At 38.6% G+C, this 22,122-nt stretch overlaps 1 protein-coding gene across 4 annotated transcripts in view; it reads right to left on the bottom strand.

The window, feature by feature from the left end:
* The window catches only part of LOC119916194 (protocadherin-15-like), a 176,623-nt gene that overhangs the window by 117,794 nt on the left and 36,707 nt on the right, over window positions 1–22,122 (bottom strand). For 3 of the 4 annotated variants that reach the window (XM_038736122.1, XM_038736123.1, XM_038736125.1), the window contains exons 7-10: window positions 19,810–19,920; window positions 14,186–14,356; window positions 2,774–2,882; window positions 1,154–1,266 (exon numbers count right to left, since the gene is read on the bottom strand). In XM_038736122.1, coding sequence (XP_038592050.1) covers window positions 1,154–1,266; window positions 2,774–2,882; window positions 14,186–14,356; window positions 19,810–19,920 — 504 coding nt within the window. Of the gene's footprint in view, window positions 1–1,153; window positions 1,267–2,773; window positions 2,883–6,027; window positions 6,140–14,185; window positions 14,357–19,809; window positions 19,921–22,122 lie in introns of those variants that run through there. The other variant, XM_038736124.1, reaches the window with a different exon arrangement.

The following is a 22,122-nucleotide window of genomic DNA, read 5'->3' as shown; positions in this document are numbered from 1 at the left end:
GCAAAAGTCATTAAGATCTTCAGCGTAAAAAACAATAAGGAGTCCTGGAAGTGATGGTATGGCCCCCACAGAGCCCTGATCTCAACATTATCAAGTCTGTCTGGGATTACATGAAGAGAGAGAAGCAACTGAGGCTACATAAATCGGCAGAAGAACTGTGGGTAATTCTCCAAGATGTTGGGCCAACCTACCTGCAAAAAAATATTGCCCAAGTGTACCTAGAAGAATTTATGCTGTTTTGAATGCAAAGGGTGCTCACACCAAATATTAATTTGATTTTCATTTTTCTTCTCTTGACTTACTGGATTTTCTTAATTAATAAATATAGTCTATAAACATGCCTATTTTTGAAAGCATTCTTACTTTACAGCATTTTCCACACCAGCCTAAAAGTTTTGCACAATACTGCATATATGACTCCAGTTCACCTCACAGAGTATCTCCGTTCCCGCCTACACTTCAACCTTCCCACGCCTAAGTTTATTGAAGTGTGACAATCTGAAACATGTGACTCTACAGCCTATATACCAGTCTGCTTTTATGTTTCTTCTGTCTCTACTCTCCTATGGGTCTTCTCCTATTAGCTTGTATCTGTTTCGCCATTTTCATTTACATCTCATTCTTGTTGCTGTTTTGCTCCCTCGTGTCTCTTCCTCCTCCTTCCCTCATTCATTAGTTCATGTGGGATCCAACAGCTGTACCATCCCAAAAGCACAACTAATGAGCTGTCATTTCATAAACACAGTATCTGTACACTCATATACACAGATACACAAACACCTTTAACTACAGCAAAACCATCCTATGGAGGGAAAAATCTATTTTCACTTTCAGTAGAGCCGAACTTGATGTATGCTTGGTGGTGTAATTCCATTACCAGCCTAATTGAGACAAAAACTCCTTCACACAGCATGAGTTCTGATACTTTACATTTACTGACATTTAATTTACAGAATACAGGAAGCATCAAATAAATATATTTAGGAGGAACAGTTAGTCTTAATTCACTAATCAACAGCTTGAAGGATGTTTGGGGGTTAAAGGCAGTTTAAAAAAAAGCACTGCACATTGAAGGGTTGCTGTTTCCATAAGATACTTGCTGAGAGAAAGTCAAGTTAAGCCTCCCCTGTTTCTCAGCTTGAGTGTTTCTCACCTTGATAACCAGATCAAATCTGCGGTAGAGTTCTCTATCGATGGGCTTGAGTAGAAGGAGCTCTGCTGTGGTTCTGTTCAAGCTGAAATATTCTGCATAGGACTCTGGTTTGCCTGAGAGAGAGCAGGCAATAAGAAGTAAGAACAAAACAGTAAAGAGTAAAAACAAAATATACAAAAACAGGGTAGTGTGTGTGTATATATATTGATATATATGTGTGAGAGAGGGTGATACATCAGTAATTGGTTTAAGAATCAATATATGTTTGTCTGGTGGGTGTCTAGGTGGAGTATGAGAGAGACGGGGGGGGGGCATGGCTAATGCTCCCAGTTTTCTCATCTCTGCTCTCCACAGGTGGGGATGCACACACACACACACACACACACACACACACATATATATATGTTGCTTTGGAATGCTGCATTGCTCAGTGGGGAAATCAAGTTCTGGTGAGAGCACAGGCACATCTGCACAAGACCATGTGATTCCCTCTATATTTGTGGTTATGGATTTTTGTGTGAGTGCCTCTTCTTCTTAAGGTATGTCCTTGTGTCCAAGAATCAAGGCTTCAGTGAATACCTCGTCAATGTTCTGCTTGCAACTTTGCAATGGTCAGTTCTTTAAAATAATGTTGCTGTCCAGAGCAATTACCAACCACTGTTCACATACTATCTAAACACTGACACTTCCTCAGCTGACCCTCAAACGCAGCTTCATTTTTTCATTTTCAAATCATTGGAACACATTTTTTTTGCCCTTTGTGACACTGTCTCTCATAATCCTAACTGAGACTGAGATTAGTTTCACAGGAGGAGTCTGGGAAATGTAATCAAGTCATGTCAGTACATTTTTACGGACTATGCAGATCCTCGTGAGTAAAAGTGAGACGTTTTCTGTGACTCCATTTTACAATTTCAGTAATCACAATGTCTTGACGTGATGGTGCACTGTTACTGTTATAAATCACTTTCAAGTTAAGGTACTTTAAAGCTTTAAAAAAATTTCATCTCTGTAATTTTGGAAACATCTTATCCTTTGCAAACTGGCTGTTAGCTTCCCGTTAATTATCAAGTCACATACAGTTTTACTCTGCTGACTTAAACCTGCACCTAAACATTTAACTGCCTTCCTATAAAACCATGTAATCCTTCTCTAACAATTAGGCCCTGGGCTAAGGAGCCATGAGACCACAGATCTGCAAGATTTGGTCCCTTGAAGTCCTCTATGAACAGATGTGCTGAAGTCATTCTGAATTATAAAGTAATCTTAATTGTTGTAAGTAAATGGTCCGTTAAATAATGTAATGCGTGACCAATCAGGACAGTTTTTTTTGCTTCAAACAAAAAAAAGTGGTGAAATTGATGAAATGAAAAAAACACATATATTTCAAGGAGATTGTGTCTGTTTCTGTGCCAGCTAGGAGTCGGCTGTATCTATCATGATATAATTGTATATGACAATATAGTGACAGACAGAATATCTGTTTTCAGCTAATACAACAAATGAAATACTTGAAATCTTTGCAATAATCTAATCTGTGGAAGTTACACAAATGTTCATTACTGTTTTATTGCCCAATACTAGTGCCAACTAACATAACCCAAACAAATATGAACCTACCAATGAGGATGGAGTATATAATCCCTGGCCGGTCAGAGGGAGGTTGTATGTTTTTGTCTTGGTCCACAGCTTGAATAGGTGGAGTGACATTGAGAGGATTCACCTTATTCTGAAAACAGAACCAAGGACAGTGTTCGAGTTGAATATCTGATTACAATCATTACCTATAAATGTGAAAAAACAGATAAAATTAGTATGATATAAATCAGAACTAGCAAAAACAGGATACGCTATGCGACACAATTGTTCGGTGTATGAAAGTTTACTTGTTTCATTTTAAGAGTGAAAAACAAAGAAAGACAGTAAGAACCAAAGAAAGACTCAAACAAACAAGCAAACTTGTAGAACAGCACCATCTTAAATTTGCATCATGGGAATTTATCACTTCAAAGTTTAAACTATTTTTTGACCCAGACTAGTTTACCAAGAGCATTTAGAACAAAACAGCTACTGCTTAAAACAAGAGCTGAAAAATGGGGAGGGATATAAAAAATATGTTCTTGGTGGTCGGTCCCACTCAGTTGTTCTAAGGTATGAAAATAAGCTTAAACTAGGCTATTTATTTATGTAACAACACACTCTGAGTATGCCAGCAAAGCTAGTGAAAGTTGCTGCAGAATAGGAAAATCAATTGTTGGCAAAACAATGTGCTTGCCCACACATAAAATTATGTGTACGTACGGAAAGAAGAAAAATTATCACATTCACTGAAATTAAATCATAACAACCAGGGCCTGTTTTAATATGCATTGTACCTGTTTGTCTATATAAATGTCTATCTACTCTGTACACACACATATATACTGTATGAGTCTGCTGTTGTGGATCTGTATGCGAGTGTGGATAGGCTATAATACTGACATAATAGTATAATATGCTGAGGTGTGGGTAATATGACCCACCTTCAACGGAAGAAACATTACACGCCTTTAGGATGAAATCTACAACGACTAAAGCTGTAAAATGTTAAGCCAAGCATGCCAAGACTGCTTGTATTCCCAAATGTGGAAGAATGCATCAGTACACTCCTAGGCACGCATACGCAATGGTAAGCTCATACACCTGCTATGATACAATACTTTACTACCGCACCTGTCATGCAGCACTTAAAATCTACTGGCCATCATAGAGCTACATCTCCTGCTTCCCATCACAGAGAGAGGTGAGGAGAGAGATGCCGGCAGATAAGAAGTTATGGTGAGTAATGAAGTGGCGTAAAAGTGGTAGTAAATATATGGAAGGGAGAGGAATCTGCCAGGAGTTGGGGGTAAACAGAGCAGAGAGAGATGCAAATGTAGCAAAGATGAAAGGGGGAGTCAGAGAAAGACAGCCAGGTCTAAGAACACTGACACACTACTATTACCTTTACTTATCCTTTTACACACCGCCTCACTATGGATTTTTTAAAAAGCACTGACATACAACAATATAGAACTTAAAAGCAATGCTAGAGTCAATATGTGCGAGAGACAGTAAAAGAAAGATTCTGTGTTAGATGTAAGCTGAATTATATGTAGCACCCACTCTAAGAATTAGAATAAGAGCACTGCGGTTTCTGAAACTGTAAATAATTGCTATCATTGATTATATCTGTCTTTTCAGACAAACACTGATCACCTTTTCAAAGTGCAATTCTTTTGCACAAGACTATTAAGATGTGAAATGCATCTTGACAATTCTGGTCATACTGACCAGTAAAAGTTATTACTATGTAACAAGCTTAGCTTCAATACATTTTCTTTAATCTTGTCATCACGAAGGCAAATTTGATCCTAGGAATGTCCTGAACATCCACTCAACAGTTTGACTCCCTCCTTCAGACCACCACTTCAGAATGCTAAAGAAGTAACATAAACAATCCTCCTTTACACTTGTTCCTATTTAAAGACTGTTTGACACATATGCTTCCTTGTTTTCCCAGAACCCCCCCCCCCCCAGCACTTCAGTCAAAGTTTTCATCAGGCTTTAATCAATCAAATAAATAGTTGAATTGCTGCTCCCCTGTGAGCCAGAGCAGAGCCTCAGATCCTCTGGCAGGGCTCTGCTGGCTGTTCCTGAGTCCCGGCTCAAGACTAAAGGTGACCGGGCTTTTTCAGTCACGGCCCCTCAGCTCTGGTAGTCCTTGCCTAGAGATCTAAGGATTGCAGAATCAGTGACATCTTTGAAATCACTTCTCAAAAGATTTTTTATTAATGCTAGCACAAGGTTTCATTTCCAACATGTCTTATGTGTTTTATTATCATTATTATAGCTTTTTTTTTTGTATATTATTGTTGGGTAAGTGATTCCATTTCAGTTTTATATTACTCAGTAATTTTAAAAATTATTTTATTTGACTCATTGCAGTCCTGGAACGTTTGAATCCTGGTTCAAATTTGCACTTTGTAGCTTCTGAAAAGTGCTGTATAAATGACATTTATTATAATCAAACTTTCTTTTGTCAAGCCTTGCTATTCTTTAATATAACCTTTTTACTTTGTGTACACAGTCAAAACTATAGTTTTCACCTGTAGTTTTAGTGACAGCTACAGCTTATGGTCATTAATTCTAAGAGATGGCACAAAAAACATTTTCACTAGTCAAACATGCATTCCACTAAGCTGTGCCAGGGCCATCGTATTGTACACACTAACTCAATGTGACATACTTGAATTGGGGCTGCAAGATTGTTCTCATTACAATTACAAAACAGTCAAATAATGTGTTTTTCAAAAGACTCATCACAGTTTCCCAAAGCCCAAGTTAATATATTCAAAAGGCTTGTTTTGTCCAACCAACAGTTACAACCTAAATAACAAAAAGAAGCAAATATTATCTCATTTTTTGGCATTTTAACTTAACAAAAAGGATTCTTTGATTATGTAAAATGCTGCCAATTAATTTTCTGTTAACTAATTGATCAATCGTCTAATTGTTTCAGCTGTAACTGGAACTAAACAGTACATTGGTCTTGATCTGCAATTGTTTCCTTTAATATATATATATTTTTTTGTTTGTTTGTTTGTTTGTTTTTTCACTTAAACACTGCCTCTTTCTTGTGTGCAAGTGCTGACTTAGAAAAATGGTGGTTACTATAGAGCAAGAAAGTAAACTATTTGAGATCAGTTATCCCAAATTACCAACCTTTAGTAAGACCAGATAACTCCGGGAGACTCTGACAACACTGACTTCACTTAATGATACAGGTCGAAAATGTGGGCCCCTGAGTAAACACAACAAGCTGCGTATGTAACGTTAAAAGCCTCTTTACTCACTGGGCTTTCAAAGCTTACTGTCAGGAATATGCAGGCAGGCAGAATCAAGGCAAGCAAACGCTGCTGAATCAGCAGGCAGAACATCAGCAACAGGTATCAAGCAGACATGAACGTCTCAGACACCACAACAACTACGCAACAGCATCTGGCAAATGTGTGTGGGGAAACTGCCTTTCATATATATACGGGGGAACTAATGAGCAGCAGCTGTGCAGGCAGGTGGCTGATCCTGAGAGTAGTGAGATCAATAGAGGAGGGAGAAAAACCCTGAGGGTGTTTAGTGGTCAGGTGAGGCTTTGTGTCAACCACTGAGCTGTACAGGAGCACATGGCAAGACTTCTCCATGGTGCAAGAGGGATACAGCACATCCCTATCACATAAAAAAACAGATGGCTATTTCCACAATAAAGTGCTGCAAAGTTCTAGTCTGTGTTAAAAGCAGCTACAAAATAAAGTTGTCGCATTTAGAGCTGTCTTTGATGTTTTGTTCATCTTCATGCAACTTGTAGCCAATTAATTGCCAGTCTGATGTAATGACAAACTTAAGGACTGGTCAGGTCCTGGGAAAGTTGTTTACTGAACTGTTCAATAATCTATTTTTCCCTTACAGCTATTCATTTCGGAGTTGCAGAGGCAGCAACGTTTTTGAAGTGTATGTGTGAACATGGCCTGATAGCCAGCTCCTCGGCATAAATGACCAGCATTTGGTGTGTATATGTGTGTGTGTGAGGGAGAAAGACACAGAGAGAGTACAGTTATGTTGGCTCCAAGGTTCTGAGGTTGTCATATCTTATCAGTCTGATTAGGGCTCAAGCTATTATAGTGCCTTGACTCTCCTCTTCGTTCATTCCTCTCCTCACCTCCCCATATTTTTTTATACACCAGCAAAAGCAGGTTTGTATTTCTACCTCTCTCATCCCATTTTCAATTTCTTTCTTTCCTTTTTCTATCTATCTGTCTATCAGTTAGTAGTCCCATTAGCTGACTCTACCGGGACTGGGAACTCGAAGTACAGGGTTGGTGTTTGTTTGGAGAGGTTGTCAGGTCCAGGGAGAGGGATCTAGCGACAAAAGCCCCTTTTCCACTGCAGGGTACCAGCTCGACTCGCCTCAACTCTACTCACCTATTTTTGGTTTTCCATTGTGGAAAAGTTGTACCTGTACCTGCTACCAGGTAGGCCTACTTTTTTTCGTATCACCTCAGTCGAGGGTACAAGCAAGTATATCCAGCTGCAGCCCGCAGACAAACGTGACGGAAGTTGAACTTCCAAATATGGTTTGTTCCAGAAGACATTGCGCACAAAACGTGATGACGTTAATCTCGGTTCACGTACAGGATGGATCCTAATGCAAACCGTTTTATTCTTTAGAAGCCTACAACAGAACTTAAATACACTGAGAAATTTTTAGGTGAGAAATCCACTGTGTAGATTTCGAATATAGGCAGTTTTACGAAAAGTGGCAGTGATTCGAAAATGTGTTCAAACTTTGTTGTTGAGAAGCTCCACAAGTGCCGACGGGTGCTATATAGCTGCAGTAACGTTACCGGAGGCTGCACAGCAACACAATGGAGGTTAACCCTATCCGCTATGTGCGCCGCTGTAGGGTTAACCGGTCGACATGCATATAATCAATAACTTTAGGCACACACCCTGTGATGGTTTGAGTAAGAGGAATATACTTCGGGGGGCTGTCAGGAATAGTTAGCTAGCTAGCTCTGGTTAGCTCCCCCAGGCCCAGTCTCACAGACCACTGCAGCCAACACAGCAGATGTGTCCAGCAACAGCTGAATGATACTGTTAATGTTCGTACCGCTGTTATTCTGTCAATAAATTCTCAGTAATGTTAAGATTTAACCTAAATCGAGACACATCTGGCTCGTTATGTAACATAACAGAATATTCTTGGTTTGTGAAACTTAAAATCACTTTGGAAGAAATAAAATGTACAACAGTGGTATGAATTGAAACATTGCTTTATTATTATTATTAGGCTATTATAAATAAATATTTGCAGGAATTATAGTATAAATATACTATATTAATAATATATAAGTATAGTATAGTAAATTTTAACACATAATGTACACTGATTACTACGTTGACACTTGACACCTCTTTTTTAACGGCTCTTTTTTTTATTATGCGCTATGCGTGGGCTGAGTGGTCAAGATAAACGTCATCACGTTTTGTGCGCGGTGGCTTCTGGGACAAACCATATATGGAAGGTCAACTTCCGTCACTTTTGTCTGCAGGCTGCAGCTGGACCCTTCTCATTCCAAGCGAGCTGAGGTGATGCTAAAATGTGAAGTGAAAACACGGCAGACTACCGATTGGTCAGAGAGAATCGTCACTATTCACTGCATCATCATTGCGCGCGCCGGACAGAGGCCAACAACACAAAGTTTTATATTTTACATGCGTGGCGTGAGCGGTGCTACAGTCCGCAGCCGGACCTTATCGGGCTAGCCGCCCACTCACAGTCACAGAGACCACTGCAGCAACAACAAAAAAAACACAGCTGTAAGGTTTTCATACCGCTTATCTGTCTTTAAATTCTGAGTAATGTTCAAATGTTTTAACTTAAATAAGTTGGGTCGCTGGTGTATGTGTTGCATTGAACATTACGTCGCGGCAGTTGTGTGTGGCGTCGCTATGACGACCAGCTACATTGAGGGGTACTATCATAGACTGCATACTATTTGCAATGGAAAACGGAGCACGGCTAAACCGAGGCGAGGCGAGGTGAGGCGAGTTGAGCTGGTACTAGTAATGGAAAAATGGCAAAAGACACGGAACATTCAGGCATCTATCTCCATCAATCCTCTTGTCCTCCACTGCGTTTCTCTTTCTCCTTCAATGACAGCTTGAGGAGAGCAAAACTTCAAGCCTGAGCATGAACTACATTAACTATTTTGGGGTTCATTCAAGCAGAATGTATCGGAGTTACTGGCATCAAAGTCTGGTCTTAATCAATCAAACAGTGCCCCTGAGAGACAGCTTTGAATAGAGAGAGGTGCATTCAAGCGAACCTAATGGGGGAGATCATGCTGTTGGCATAAACACACATTTATTCAAATGACCTGAAATAGTTTGGTTAAACTGGGTGATTGTTTTAGGCAGGGTCCAAAATTGCCACTTGTCAAATGCCAGTTAAAAATTATATTGGTGAGTAAAAGAAACGAGGTCAGAGGGGTTGCTGAAATAGGCCTACCTCACTACAAACTCTCCATTTTTGTTTTGCATCAACCTACCAAATTAGTGGTAATTAGTGTAACATATGACAATAACTGTATCTTTAAATTGACTGTCCACTGCCACTACGGTTATCTAGCTAGCTCAGTGTTTCCGCTGTTAACATTTATCTGTGCACCCAATTCCGCTGTGAAGAAAGCAGGAGGACGCTGTAGTAACACTGCATGAACAAAGAATAACTATTATGCTTAAACATCCATGTTACAGCTGGCTAAAGAAACTTAACTACTGGGTTTGTAAAAATTCTGAATATAGTGGGATATGCCATCACAAATACCCAGAGCCCAGTGACACCTTCACAGTGCTTATTAATGTTGTGTTTGTGCATTTTACAATTAGTGTCACATTGTTGTCCTTTTGTTTTTTAGGTGTTTGATTATCTCAGTGGTTCTCAAGTTTGTTCATGCCCGCCTCCGCCCCAGCAAAAGAGGACAAGGTTCAGGTTAGCAAAATAGCATATGAATCATATTAATGCAACTTTAGGTCTGCTCAACATCCACGACTACCCTGAAGTGCCTTCAGCAACAAGTTTGAGAACTACTGGTTGATCTGTTTGTATCTTTTTTCATCTGTTGAGGTATGGTGGATGCTGCTGCTTGTACTAGCTTTTAAGCTCTTTGACTTGTAAAACCATTAACTCTGGAACTAAAACAAAGCATTTTGCTGACCTTTAAATCATATGAATGAAGATGCTGTGGTACACTTCAAAAGTTGTAAAATCATTAATCATAAGAGTTGAAACCAAATCAAACTGGAAGTGGTTCATATTTCATTTTATAATCAGTTTATATTTACAAAATGTGAAAACTAAAATACATTAAAAGGATACTCAAATGATTTAGAATTGCACTTCTACAATGTTGGGATGCTTGTGTAAGATGAAAGAACAAAAATGGTAACAACTGATGCAGTTGAGGCTGCAGATAAATCCTGAATTTTGGTCCCAAGTATGTGTCAAGCTCCAAAAATACTGGGTCCTACATCCCAAAATGCATGGTTAATGCCCATAATTTTCATTCCATACCTCGCAGTTTGTATTGCAGGCTTCCCCTGTTTTCAAAAGCTGTGTAGTGCTCATGACGAGCAAACCCAAGTTCGTGTACAGGAGTGCCCCTTTACCACCGAAATATAAAATTGTTAAATTAAAGTTAAATTGACAGTGGGCAAGTACAAAATGGAAGCTTGGCCAGAATAAATGTTTGGCTCAGATTCTACTAATAGATCTTTTCACACAGATATTTTGACTTGTCATAGCAAGAGAAGCACAGATGTAGATAAAATTAATGATGGCTCCATTAATGGCTCTGCCAGTGAGCCAGCAGGTACACTGCAAGGGGCCTGGACCTGGCAAGTGCCTGGGATACAGCCATCATTAATCTGAAGTACACTCAGCCCTTTCCTGTTACGACATGTCAAAATGCCTGCTGTGAAAAGGTCATCAGGTCTCCTAAACATGAACTTTAAACTGACATCTGCAAAGGATCCAACTCCTGCAGTGAGCAATGATCACAGACTCATTCAAAGAGTGAAAATCATCAATAGAAAGGACAAGCAAAGCAACATTGGTTTGCCTGAATGATGCCATTTTTCTTTACTGCAGTGATTTTGTAAGATTATAAATACTGAAATCAGCGAAGCATCTGGAGTCAGCAACAGTTGTGTATTGGGATCAAATTGACAGGTGAGAAACAAACCTGTGTTTGATGCAACGTGTTTTAAGCATCGCTTCAGATTTAAAAACCCCCTCAAGCATTTTCCCCACATAACTTTTCCTTTACCTCAGTCTTTCTCCCTGTTTGACACCCCCTCCCCCTCCACACACACACGCATGCACACTACCACTCATAAACCCTCTCCTTGTCTACTTGCACCTTCTCAAAACCAAAAGGTGTAAAGTTGATTTACTCCTGTTGTTCCTCGCTGTGTCTCTCCTGGCTTGGAGAAAATTGTGTGTGTGAGTGTATGTGTAAGTGAGGAGAGATAAGAAAGTGAGAGAGGTTTGAAGGTAGAGAAAGAGTTCGCTTAGTGTGTCTTGAGTAAAGTGAGCATGCGTGTGTATGTGTGCGCACATGTGGTCTCAGTATAAACAAAGAGATGAAGTAGACAATGTCCAGTTAGACATGCCTGCTTTACTGTCTTGACACTGTTAAGTGTGTGTGTGTGTGCGTGTGTGTGTGTGTGTGTGTGTGTGTGTGTGTGTGTGTGTGTAGGTGGATACAGAAGGTGTTAAGGCATGAACACACTGCTAGATTGTCACTATCAAGGTTGTGTGTACGTGTGTGCCTGTGTGTGGTAAGGGATGAATACTCTGCTGACTTGTCAGAGTTGAGGATTTTGCCCGCAGCTACTTTGTCACATTTACAAAGTGGGATTGTAAGTCGCTCTGGATAACAGCATCAGCTAAATGCCCGAGATACAAATGCAAAATGATATATACAGCTGTGTAAGCATAAATACATACCACGGTGGTGCAGACTCACTCTTAAATAACACTTGTTTATCCACAAGAGGTTTACAGTACAATCTGTCAGAAATAACATACTAACTAGTTTATAACTCTGCAGGCCACATTGCTGACTACTAACAACTTACTGCCATTAAATCAGTGTTCTTGTTTCAAATCATGCTAATTGCTTGTCAGATCTTAACAGTTTCTGCTGGAGTTTGCATACGGAACAGGAGTGCACATTGTTAGGCTCCATGTATGATTTTAAGAACAGCTAGTTTGCAGCAAAATAAATACAAGTTGAATAAATAAACGATTAATATTTTGCCTTAACTGCATGCATGATACAGACATGTTATACCATGTGTGGGGAAAAAAAGCAGATATATAAGAGTTACCAGAATAAAGTTGGATGATTTCTCTTGTCAAACAAGGTTTCTAAACCATATTTAACCATTTCATTTCACTGGATTTCAAGGGACTGACAAATTATTTGATCTACTCAGTAGATCCACAAGAGCAGCATCAGTTTTTCATGGTCTTGGAATTATAAATGTTAAATATGTGTAGAGCCCCACCGATATGGGTTTTTGTGATTCGATGCCGATATTAAAGTGAAAAAGAGCCGATTTATGAGTCGATATTTTGATTTGGGGTTGCCTACACAGGCAAGCTCCGCTTTAATCTTGAGATGCTGTAGAGCTGGTCTCTATTCATTCAACTTACACTGTAAATTTCCAACTAAACTGAGGCTTTTTGAAGACCCTTTTCTCTCTCTCGTCAGTTATTCACTGTCTTGTGTGAGTTTTGTCTGCATGCTATGCTGCCTGAAAACTACATGCACATCGCGGTTCCTCGCGGATCTATTTCAAGTAGCCGGCTATTTAAAAACGATATAATATTATTTGTGTGGTTCATCAATGGTGATACAATTATCCCAAAGTCCAGCAAGGTGCTGACAACTCAGCACAACACCGGTGAAGCTGGGCCCCATCTCTTCAGCAAGTGTTCCTCTTCCGCCACCACACACACACGCGCGCGCGCTATGCCTGCAAATGCGCACTGACGACCCAGGGTTACAATTTTGGATTTATTCACGCACTTTCAAAACATTTATTGAAAGTTTTATTCTTTTTACATGTTTATTTACAGGATTAAACATTTAAATGTATATTGTAACTTATTGGGAGAAAACTGGTAGTTCTATGTAAAATCAGACGTTGAGCACCCCCATATCAAAATGGCATGATCCTTGTTTGACTGCGAAGCGTCGACTGTGAGATTGACAGTCATCAGGCTCCGCCCATCGAAGCATCGAATCTTCGACTATTGGGGGTCAGCCCTACTAATGTTATAACTAATACCAGAGCTTTTATGGCTCTGACTACAACCTTTCACATCTATAACGTCCCACAAAAAGGAGTTGCAGGAAGCCCTGTTAAATCTTGTTCAGCTCACATTTATTTACATGTCCGCTCTGGTTCAATCATTTCCGACATGCCGACATTAACTGCAGACAAGAAACGTCAGAAACTATAGTTTAACTGCTCATTAACGGGTAGTGTTAGCTGCTGTACGTGATTTTAGAGAATATTTAGTGATGAGAAATGAGAGGACCGTTCACAAGAACTGCCACACTGTTTTTAAAAATAAATCTACAATCACTTCTGTCAGCAGGGTATAGCCTCCAACACCCAACTACTGTAACATTAAACACTGCTGGAGCCTGGAAGAAGCCGGGAGAGGGCAGGGAGGGTTTGCAAGTCATTAATGTTTTCAGGAGAGGAGAAGTGATTGGGTCTGTTTATATTATAATTATTTAAGTCATGTAATTAACATGACAAAGTACCGACTCACCCCTGACACAGCCCTCTCCGTGGTTCTACATGCAGCGGTAAGCTCCGGTAGACTCCGGTCAGCTGATTGTTTTCTTTTGTGGTTTTTCTGGTGCAGCAGTGTTGATAACAGATGAGCAGCAGAACTCCCTCTAGTGGGCATACTATGCAACACTCATGACATGAGTGAAGGATCTGTCTTTGTGTTTCTTAATCAACAATCATATATCTGCTGTTATAAACACTGATGCCGATTAAATGCGCTCAGCTCATATCTGCCGATAATATCGGCCGAGTTCTAAATATTGGTATATATAAATAGGCCGAAGTGAACAAAATTGTGAGGATGAGCCATAAGAGATTAGCTCTCACTATTAACCTTGATCTAAACTTTAAATTGTAAAGACTGCCAAATCTTATGTCACAAAATTGCACTAAACAAAAGTGTGAAATTAAAAACAACTTGCACGCAACATGCACACACACGCTACCATTGCCTGCTGAATGCAGTAAGTAGTGCAGCAATGCACACAATCACACAGGCACAGATAGAAACATGCCATCTGCACCATACACAAATACAATATGCAGTGTAAAATAACGCTACATAACAGGCACACTTACCGGCTCTGTCAGTTCCAGTACATTAGCCCTATATGTAATGGGACTACAGTCACGGGTGTTTCCCACAAGCGCACATGGTAGAAACATAGGACCCAAGTCATCACCATCCAGTACATCCACAGTTAGAGTGGTGGTGGCTGTGCGGCGCTCACTGGGATAGGGTGCTCGGTCCTAGACAGAGAAAGAGAGCTTTTATTTTATTTTTGCACTTTCTTATTTAGATATTTGCACGTCTTTATCAATGGAAAGTGACCACAACACTGTCCTGCTGAATATTTGAAAGCTTTCAAAGGCTGGTGTCTGCTTGACTTATTTTTTACTTAATCAAGAGAAGACAGACATCTAATGTAAATGGTTCAGATCCCACAGACAGTGCAGACATGACAAAGAGAAGCTCCTCTGCTTTCCAGCAATGTATGTTATGTATTTCATTAACAATGTTTTAAGAAAGCTAGTAAAGTAAGTAGATTACACAGATTTTACCTCAGCAAAAGTTTTTTTTTTAAAACTGGCAAAAGCTATAGGAAATTCAACCAACATTGTAAATAAACATTGCAATGCTCCCACTCCCATCGGTCGCTGTTCAACGTGTGGCCAAAAAAAGAATTAAACATAGAAATAATAATGTTCAACATCTTTCAGGCTTAATTTAAGAACATCAATTAGATAAGAGAAGAGCTATAACCTAACGTGGTGCAAGCTCTTTTTGTAGCACAATCCAAGTAGATTAGGCATTTGAGCAATGGATTAAATAAACAAAAGTATTTTAAATCTTAATAAAACACACAAATCCGCTATTCAATGAACAGGCAGTAAAAATAAAAATTTAAATATATCAAATAACCCTACACAAATCTGGATTCATTGAAAGATTAGAACAGTCTGAATGTGCAGGGTAGATTAAGTACTTACAAAATCCATTTCATCAAGTCATTAAAAAAGTTAGCCCAATCTCCAACGGCCTTACTGGTGTAATTTAAGAAAAAAAGCATACCATAAAACTTCAATTAATAGCCGAGTCCCTTATAGCCATCTATGCAGTTTACTGGCCTGGTGTGGGAACACATTTTGAGTCTCCATTAAACACCTGGTTTTTATAGAAGTTGTTTGGGTGGATAAAACCTCTTAAACCCTGCCGGGTTGCACACTTTAGCTACTTCTCAGCTGCTTAGATTTTTAATACAAATTGCATGATCAATATATCAGTATGGACATGCTAAACATTGTTAGATCGGTTAGATTCTCCACAATTCAGTCGTTCAGTTCATTTAACGGAAACAACAAGCCCCAAAGTCGAATTCTTATAGATTTACTGGTGTAACCGGCATGGTAGGAAAGAGATGAGAGAGAAAAAAGTGCCGACTCCCATTACCTTTGAAGCTCTAGTTAAGTTCTTTCCTTGATGATTTATATTCCTTTGGTCTGTAAGTGTCCACCGATCAAAAGAATCAAAACAGCTTTTCATAAAAATGAATCCAAGTTGTGAATCCAGTCATGTAAAGTCCATTGCTCTGTTAACTTTTGCCACACTTCTCTAATACTGCACCATGTTGTTGTTTTCTTTAAAGTTCAGTTCAGTTCAACTTTATTGTCATACTGGGGGTCCATTAGGAAAACATAGAGCATCATTACAGACACGCAACACCTCCTAAAAAACACAATTACAAAAGAAAAAAATAGTTATACCAATGCTTCCACGGAGGTAACTGGTATTGTACAACACAAATAAAAGCCCGGGCTATTAATCAAAGTTTTACGGTACCTTAATTATCTACATGATAAGGGGTTAGTAGCACATAGTTGTAAATTGTAGCTTATCCAGTTACTGTTTCTACTGTTTATTGCTAGCCAAAATTAGAATCCCAATTAATATCACAGTTTATATGAATTACAGATGCACCTTGCTAACCAGGCTAGCTAGCTCCACCCCCCCGAATACGGCAATGGCCAAAATGCCAAACTCAAGGCTCATGACCTGATATGTGATATGCTGCCCCCTATTTTATTGGAGAATGAATTTTGACAGGTGGAGAGTAGTCTCACTTCTTACAAATTATACCTTTACTCAGCCTACTTTAGAACTATTTTGAGGTACTTTACTTGAGTATTTACATTTTCTGCTACTTTATACCTCTACACTACTACACTTTCAGAGGGAGATATTTTTCACTGCCTTTATTTTAGGGCTTTGCAGATTACATACATCTGAAATGAGCCATTCTTATATATATTTAATAGTATGTTTTGTTGCTTTAACTTAACTGTTTTTTTTCCCACTTTATTAATTTTAGTCTCTTTAAGATCCTTGAGAAAGCAGTCACCAATCAGTAGTGTGACTTTCTACATAACAGTAGTTTATTTGAGGATTTTCAGAATTTAGAGTGCATTATAGCACAGAGACAGCACTGGTGAAAATGACAAATGACCTTCTAATTGTATCTGACAAAGGACTTGTCTCTGTACTTGTCTTTTAAGATCTTAGTGCTGCATTTAAAGACTGGAATATTTAATAGGCATTAAAGTAACACCGCTATTCCTATTTATCAGATCGATCTCAGTTTGTACATGTTAACAATTAATCCTCCATGCACACAAAAGTTAATGGTTCATGGTTCTGTGCTTGGACCAATCCTACTGACCTTATACTATATCAGGGGTATTCAATTAAAATTTAAGGAGGTCCAGTTAGAGAAAATTTCGCAAAGCAAAGGTCCAGAACATCAGAACAACTAACTTGCATTATAATTCAGTGCCATAACGTATAGTTGTATCAGTGCATGTTTTTAGTCAACAACTGACTGTCAAATCAAATAATATTTCAACAATATTTACGGTTTTCACATCAAACTGGAGGGAAAACTACTCTAATAATAAATTCTAAATTTAAGTAAACTAAAATAAAGTGCTTAATTTCAGAAAAAAATGAAATAAGTGTAGCTTGAAGTGATTAAAGTGTAGTCTCAACCAATTTTTTAATAGACACTCAACACATCTTAACAAATGAACAGCTTTAATGCCTCCTCTTCTCTTTCATTTCTTCTTACTACTTTCCTACTTTCTCTTGTTCAGTGAGAAACATGAGCTCTGGCTTGGACTGGAGATTTATGAGATACTCTAGTTTTAAACTGCCTGTGGGAAAAATGTACATGTAAGAAACCATACATTCTTGATTAAAAGCCATGTCTCTTTTCTCTTTGGAAAACATTGGTCTGTGAGTTTCCTTGGCGACCTAAACTAGTACACTAAATGCTACAAAAGCTGTGCAGGTTAAAACAGAAATGCTCCATCACAAGGTAGTAATTCTCAACAAAAATCTGCTTTAGGTCCGTGACCGGAGAGGACAGCGGCTAGGTCCCGATTTGGACCGCGGTCCGCCAATTAGTGACCTTTGTTATATATGCTTCCTTGTTATTAGGAAACGCTCTATAAACTTATATTTTTATGCATAAGATACCCAATTATATCTATCAATCAAGCCTGTTTATAATATATGTCTGAATTATTACATGAGTATTGACTCATTTTTGCATTACATTCATTTGTATAGTCAAAATAAAGCTAATATAAAGTTAAGTTAATAAAGTTAATTTTATTAATATACCGCAAATGCTTGTATTGCGTAGGCCTTAAGCTTTTGGATTGAAAACCAAATTTATTTTAAAAAGGGGGATTCAAACAAAAAATATCTACAGCTCTTGTCATTGTATCTGAATCAATGTTACACCTGGGGGCCTCTTACATTTTATTCACCAAGAAAATGTATTTAATCCTAGTAATACATTCAAGTGGAAGTGTTTGTGTGTGTAAAGATGTCTGAAAAATCTCACACCAAAATGTATGTGTGTTCAGTTTTTATTTCAAGATAATTAAGACAAATACAACATTTTTGTTTATTTTGTAAAGTTCTCAGAACTAAATAGCCAAATCAGGGAATCTACAGGAAACTCAAACTCTCAGAAACTGAATAATCAATGCAGCCATAACAAAACTCAAGATTATATCTGCTATTTCAAATTAGTTTTACCATTTGTTTCCCTCTTTTCAAGAGAAGCAGTTTTCTGCTAGTAAACTATTATTGTGTTCCACAAACCTGTTTTATTATTCTTTAACTACACCTGGGTTGAGCATTTCTCCACCACAGCATTACATTATGCTCTCCTTAGTGTCAATCACCTGACACTTAAAGAAAGCAATAGAGGTCTCTGCCAGGAAATAATCTCTTCAAAACATGGTGCTTTATTGTAACTTCCGTGATTTTGTGGGCTGTCTTTCATAACCAGGACAGCACTTAAAAGCAACGACTGAAAGTCTAAAGAAATGACACACTGCATGCATTGCAAAAAATGAAATGTAAGCTAGATGGTAACTGTAAAGAATAGACAGTATCTGCATATAACATAGGTACTGTATTTATTAATTCTGCAATTGTTCAAACGCTGCCTACATTACAGGCTTTAAAATATCTAATCTCCACATAGGTTTTTGTCACTGAAGCTATCCAAAATTATATTTGTATATATAATAATAATTAGATTTAGATTAAGATAATAATATTGATACCACTCTCATAGCCATGAAGCTACAACTAGGACATGGTTATGGCATAACCCCCCATAAAACCAAAATATTTACACTTAAGATTTTTGTACAAATAAAACAAACCATATATATTGTGTTAATTAGGGTGCTGCAGTGGTGATGGTACGTAGAGTTTGCTACCTTCGGACAGAACCAAGCTAGTTAGCTGTTTCCCTTCGCGTCCAGCCTTTAAACTAAGCTAAGCTAACTTGCTGCTGATTGTAGCTTCATATTTATCGTACAGATAATAGTATCAATTTTCTCATCCAACTTTCGGAAAGGAAGTTAAAAAGTATATTTTCAAAATGAATTCTTTTCATTGCTAATGATATGCACTTATCGTATTTACAGCTATAACATGTAAGGAATATGATAAAATATAAAAGAGTAATTAAAGATACATCATTATTATTACCGTTATTTAGGTTAATTATTTAGATAAGGTTATACGTTTACATGGCTCAAAAATTACTGCTTCATTGTTTTTAACCATAATTGTACCGCTGAAAAGCCCCCCCTTGTTGCTAAGAATTTATTTTCATCAAATTCCCATACACAACACTCTTAACATTGTACTCAAATGAACAGTGAATATGTGAGGCTTTCAAGCTGTCAGAAACACATTAATCTTTCAGTGTACTGTTGACCTTTAATAATGCTTTCAGGGGAAATGGGCCTTGAGACATATGAATATCTGCCTGAATACTTGGTTGAGAACTAAATGTTTTGTAAGCAAAGTTTGCATGTCACAATAAAAACCTTAATGGCACAATCAGCAACTTAAAACACTTTCTGTCATGCATCAGTTTAGATCTTAGTGAAATAGTACAAGGCTGTGTAACAGTAATGTTACCATGATAATAAGAATGTACATAAATATAACACCACGTTAGGCTGTGGACTTTTTGTCAGACATTCTTTACCTTTTTAAAAATTTCAACTTGTTATAATAGGCTATATGGAAAATTACTCAGAATTGGTCTTGGATAGCTGCCCAGACAAGTGCAGGCGTACTTACACATAGTAAAAAAACAAAAACCACTTACATTTGCCTGTATGATGACCAGGTACCGCGTTATCTCCTCATAGTTGAGTCTTTCTCTGAGAACTACTGAGCCAAACAGTGTCAGGGGGATGTCAAAAGTTCTGTTTGTTGTCTGAAACACACACAAATGCATAACACAAACATCTGAGTTACATACAAGGTCAAAAGTTCATTTTTTAGAGCTCAAACATGTAATAGTAGTGGGAGGAAGTTACACCAGTATATGTGCTGTAGAAGTGACCTGTTTGCTTGTTGTCATGACAGACTGTAACTTTTACAATGGTTTTATTAAAATTGAATGTTTAACAGTCTTATTATCTTTTTTATTATTATCTATTTGCACACAAAAATGCACCCACACTTGTCCCTGTTACAAGATTTTAAGTTCTCATATTGTGTAGCCTGCTGGTAAACTGATACAGTATATCAATAAATGAATAAATATCCATCAATATGTTGAGGTGCGGGAAATTTAAATTTAAAATACAGAGGTACATTTTTTTTATTGAGAACAACAATCCGTGTAGTTATTTATTTTGATCTATTTTAAAGGTGCAATAAAAATTGATGGCATTTTTTTTTTTTTTGAGAAAGGAGTGATTGGTAATCAGCGGGCAGCTCTTCTCTTTCAAGAGAAAAGCCCCTCCTGTTGTAGCAAGAAGTCTTCCTTCTACGCCCTTCATTCCTCCCCAGTCTCAATGGCCTCTTGTTCGTAGGTCTCTGCTCGGACCCTCAAAAATATTTCTTTATTTAGCACAAGAATTAGGGCATACTCACACTACTAGCCTGCGCTCACACTGCGCCTAACTATCCAAGCTGGAGCACGTTTACGTCATCACTCCAGTGTTTCCAGTACATTGATTATTTGTGGCGGCCTGCCACAGAACCAACGCCGACCGCCACATATTGATTTTTTTTTTTGCTAGGCCTGGCTACTTAAAATCGTATTTGATTGCACAGCTACGTGCAGCGCACATATTCGCACAGCACCTCGTCTCACTCGCTCGCTCCATCTCTCTCTCATGAACCCCGCTGCACACACCAAGAAGCTGTCAATGTCGAAGACCCACCTTAAAAAAATTATTAGGAAGCATGTAAAGAGGCTAGCTAATAAGGTGTGTTCACACTGAACGTGAAGTTAAGACACGAATACTACAGCTATATGAACCCAATTTAAACCTTTTGCTGTGATTTAATTGCAATAAACGGATCAAACTGATGCCAATAAAACTACAATATAATGCCGATTTGTTAGACAAAGGTATTCATGCTTTGTCAGGTCTGTCAGCAAGTCAGCAGGACATCAAATTTTTATATTTGTTTGTGTTTGTTTTCTGAATGCTAACCTGTTCACAGTAAAGTACAATAATAGCTGGAATAAAGTTACAGACACATATCTTCTGAACTCACCAGGTAGTTCAACTTCCTCGCTTTCTTTTCTCCAACTAATGTCCAGTTTTGTCCGTTTTTTATATAAATATGAAGCAGTAGTCCAACAGAGCTCTGGTGCCATCCGATGCTAACAACAGTGGGACCGGATGTGCATGAAAGCTAGCTGCCGAGAAGCGCGAGTGAAGATAAATCAAATTGTAATCCCAAAAACTAAAGTAAAAAGCTAATTTAATAAAAGCAGTTAACTCAGAGCTCCTCCTGGCGTAGTTGTCAGAGCAGAATCCAGACCGACTACGGGTGTTTATTTGTCCAAAAGCTGCAGTGCTGCTCCCCGTACACTTCCCCGTTCTTTAGGAGCTCTCTGATTGTCATTACACCGCTCACAGGGTCCTCTCCAAACAACGCTCCAAAGCCGCTGGTGACGTTTGGACAATCTCATCGCTGACTGGCTTTCACGACATTGCTGCAAGCGAATTTCTCGCCCAAGTTGAAAAGTTTGAGCTCGCGTGAATCAGCATACCGTGTTGGAGTCCAGCTTAACTGCGCCCTGGCCCACACCTGGCACTTCAAATGGGCCCGGGCACGGCACCGAACGATCACACTGGTCAAACAAACCGGACTTTTGGGGTTAAACGTGCTTGGACATGGTACAGATCGCATAGTGTGAGTACGCCCTTAGTTCCACGATGTCTCCAACAAGAGCTTCCTGTTTCTTTTCCTCCTTTTTCAACTTAACAGTGAGCATCTGACTTTCAGCTGAAAGCTTCTCTGTGAGCATTGAGGTCTCATCCAGTCTTTAGAAAAGTGCCTACCAGATTTTAACAGCCTCCAGTTTGCTCCTCTCTGCGTCCGCCCTCATTTTCTTCTCTATCTGGAGCTCTCGGTCAAACTCTTTACAAATGTCCTGAGGTTTTCAATCTCT

This window comes from Micropterus salmoides, unplaced genomic scaffold, assembly GCF_014851395.1.
Source record: "Micropterus salmoides isolate LMB-PRFRI ecotype aquatic unplaced genomic scaffold, ASM1485139v1 Ms_hic_scaffold_21, whole genome shotgun sequence".
Lineage (NCBI taxonomy): Eukaryota > Metazoa > Chordata > Actinopteri > Centrarchiformes > Centrarchidae > Micropterus > Micropterus salmoides.
The sequence above is the reverse complement of the archived record's forward strand: the minus strand, read 5'-3'. Positions and strand labels throughout refer to the sequence as shown.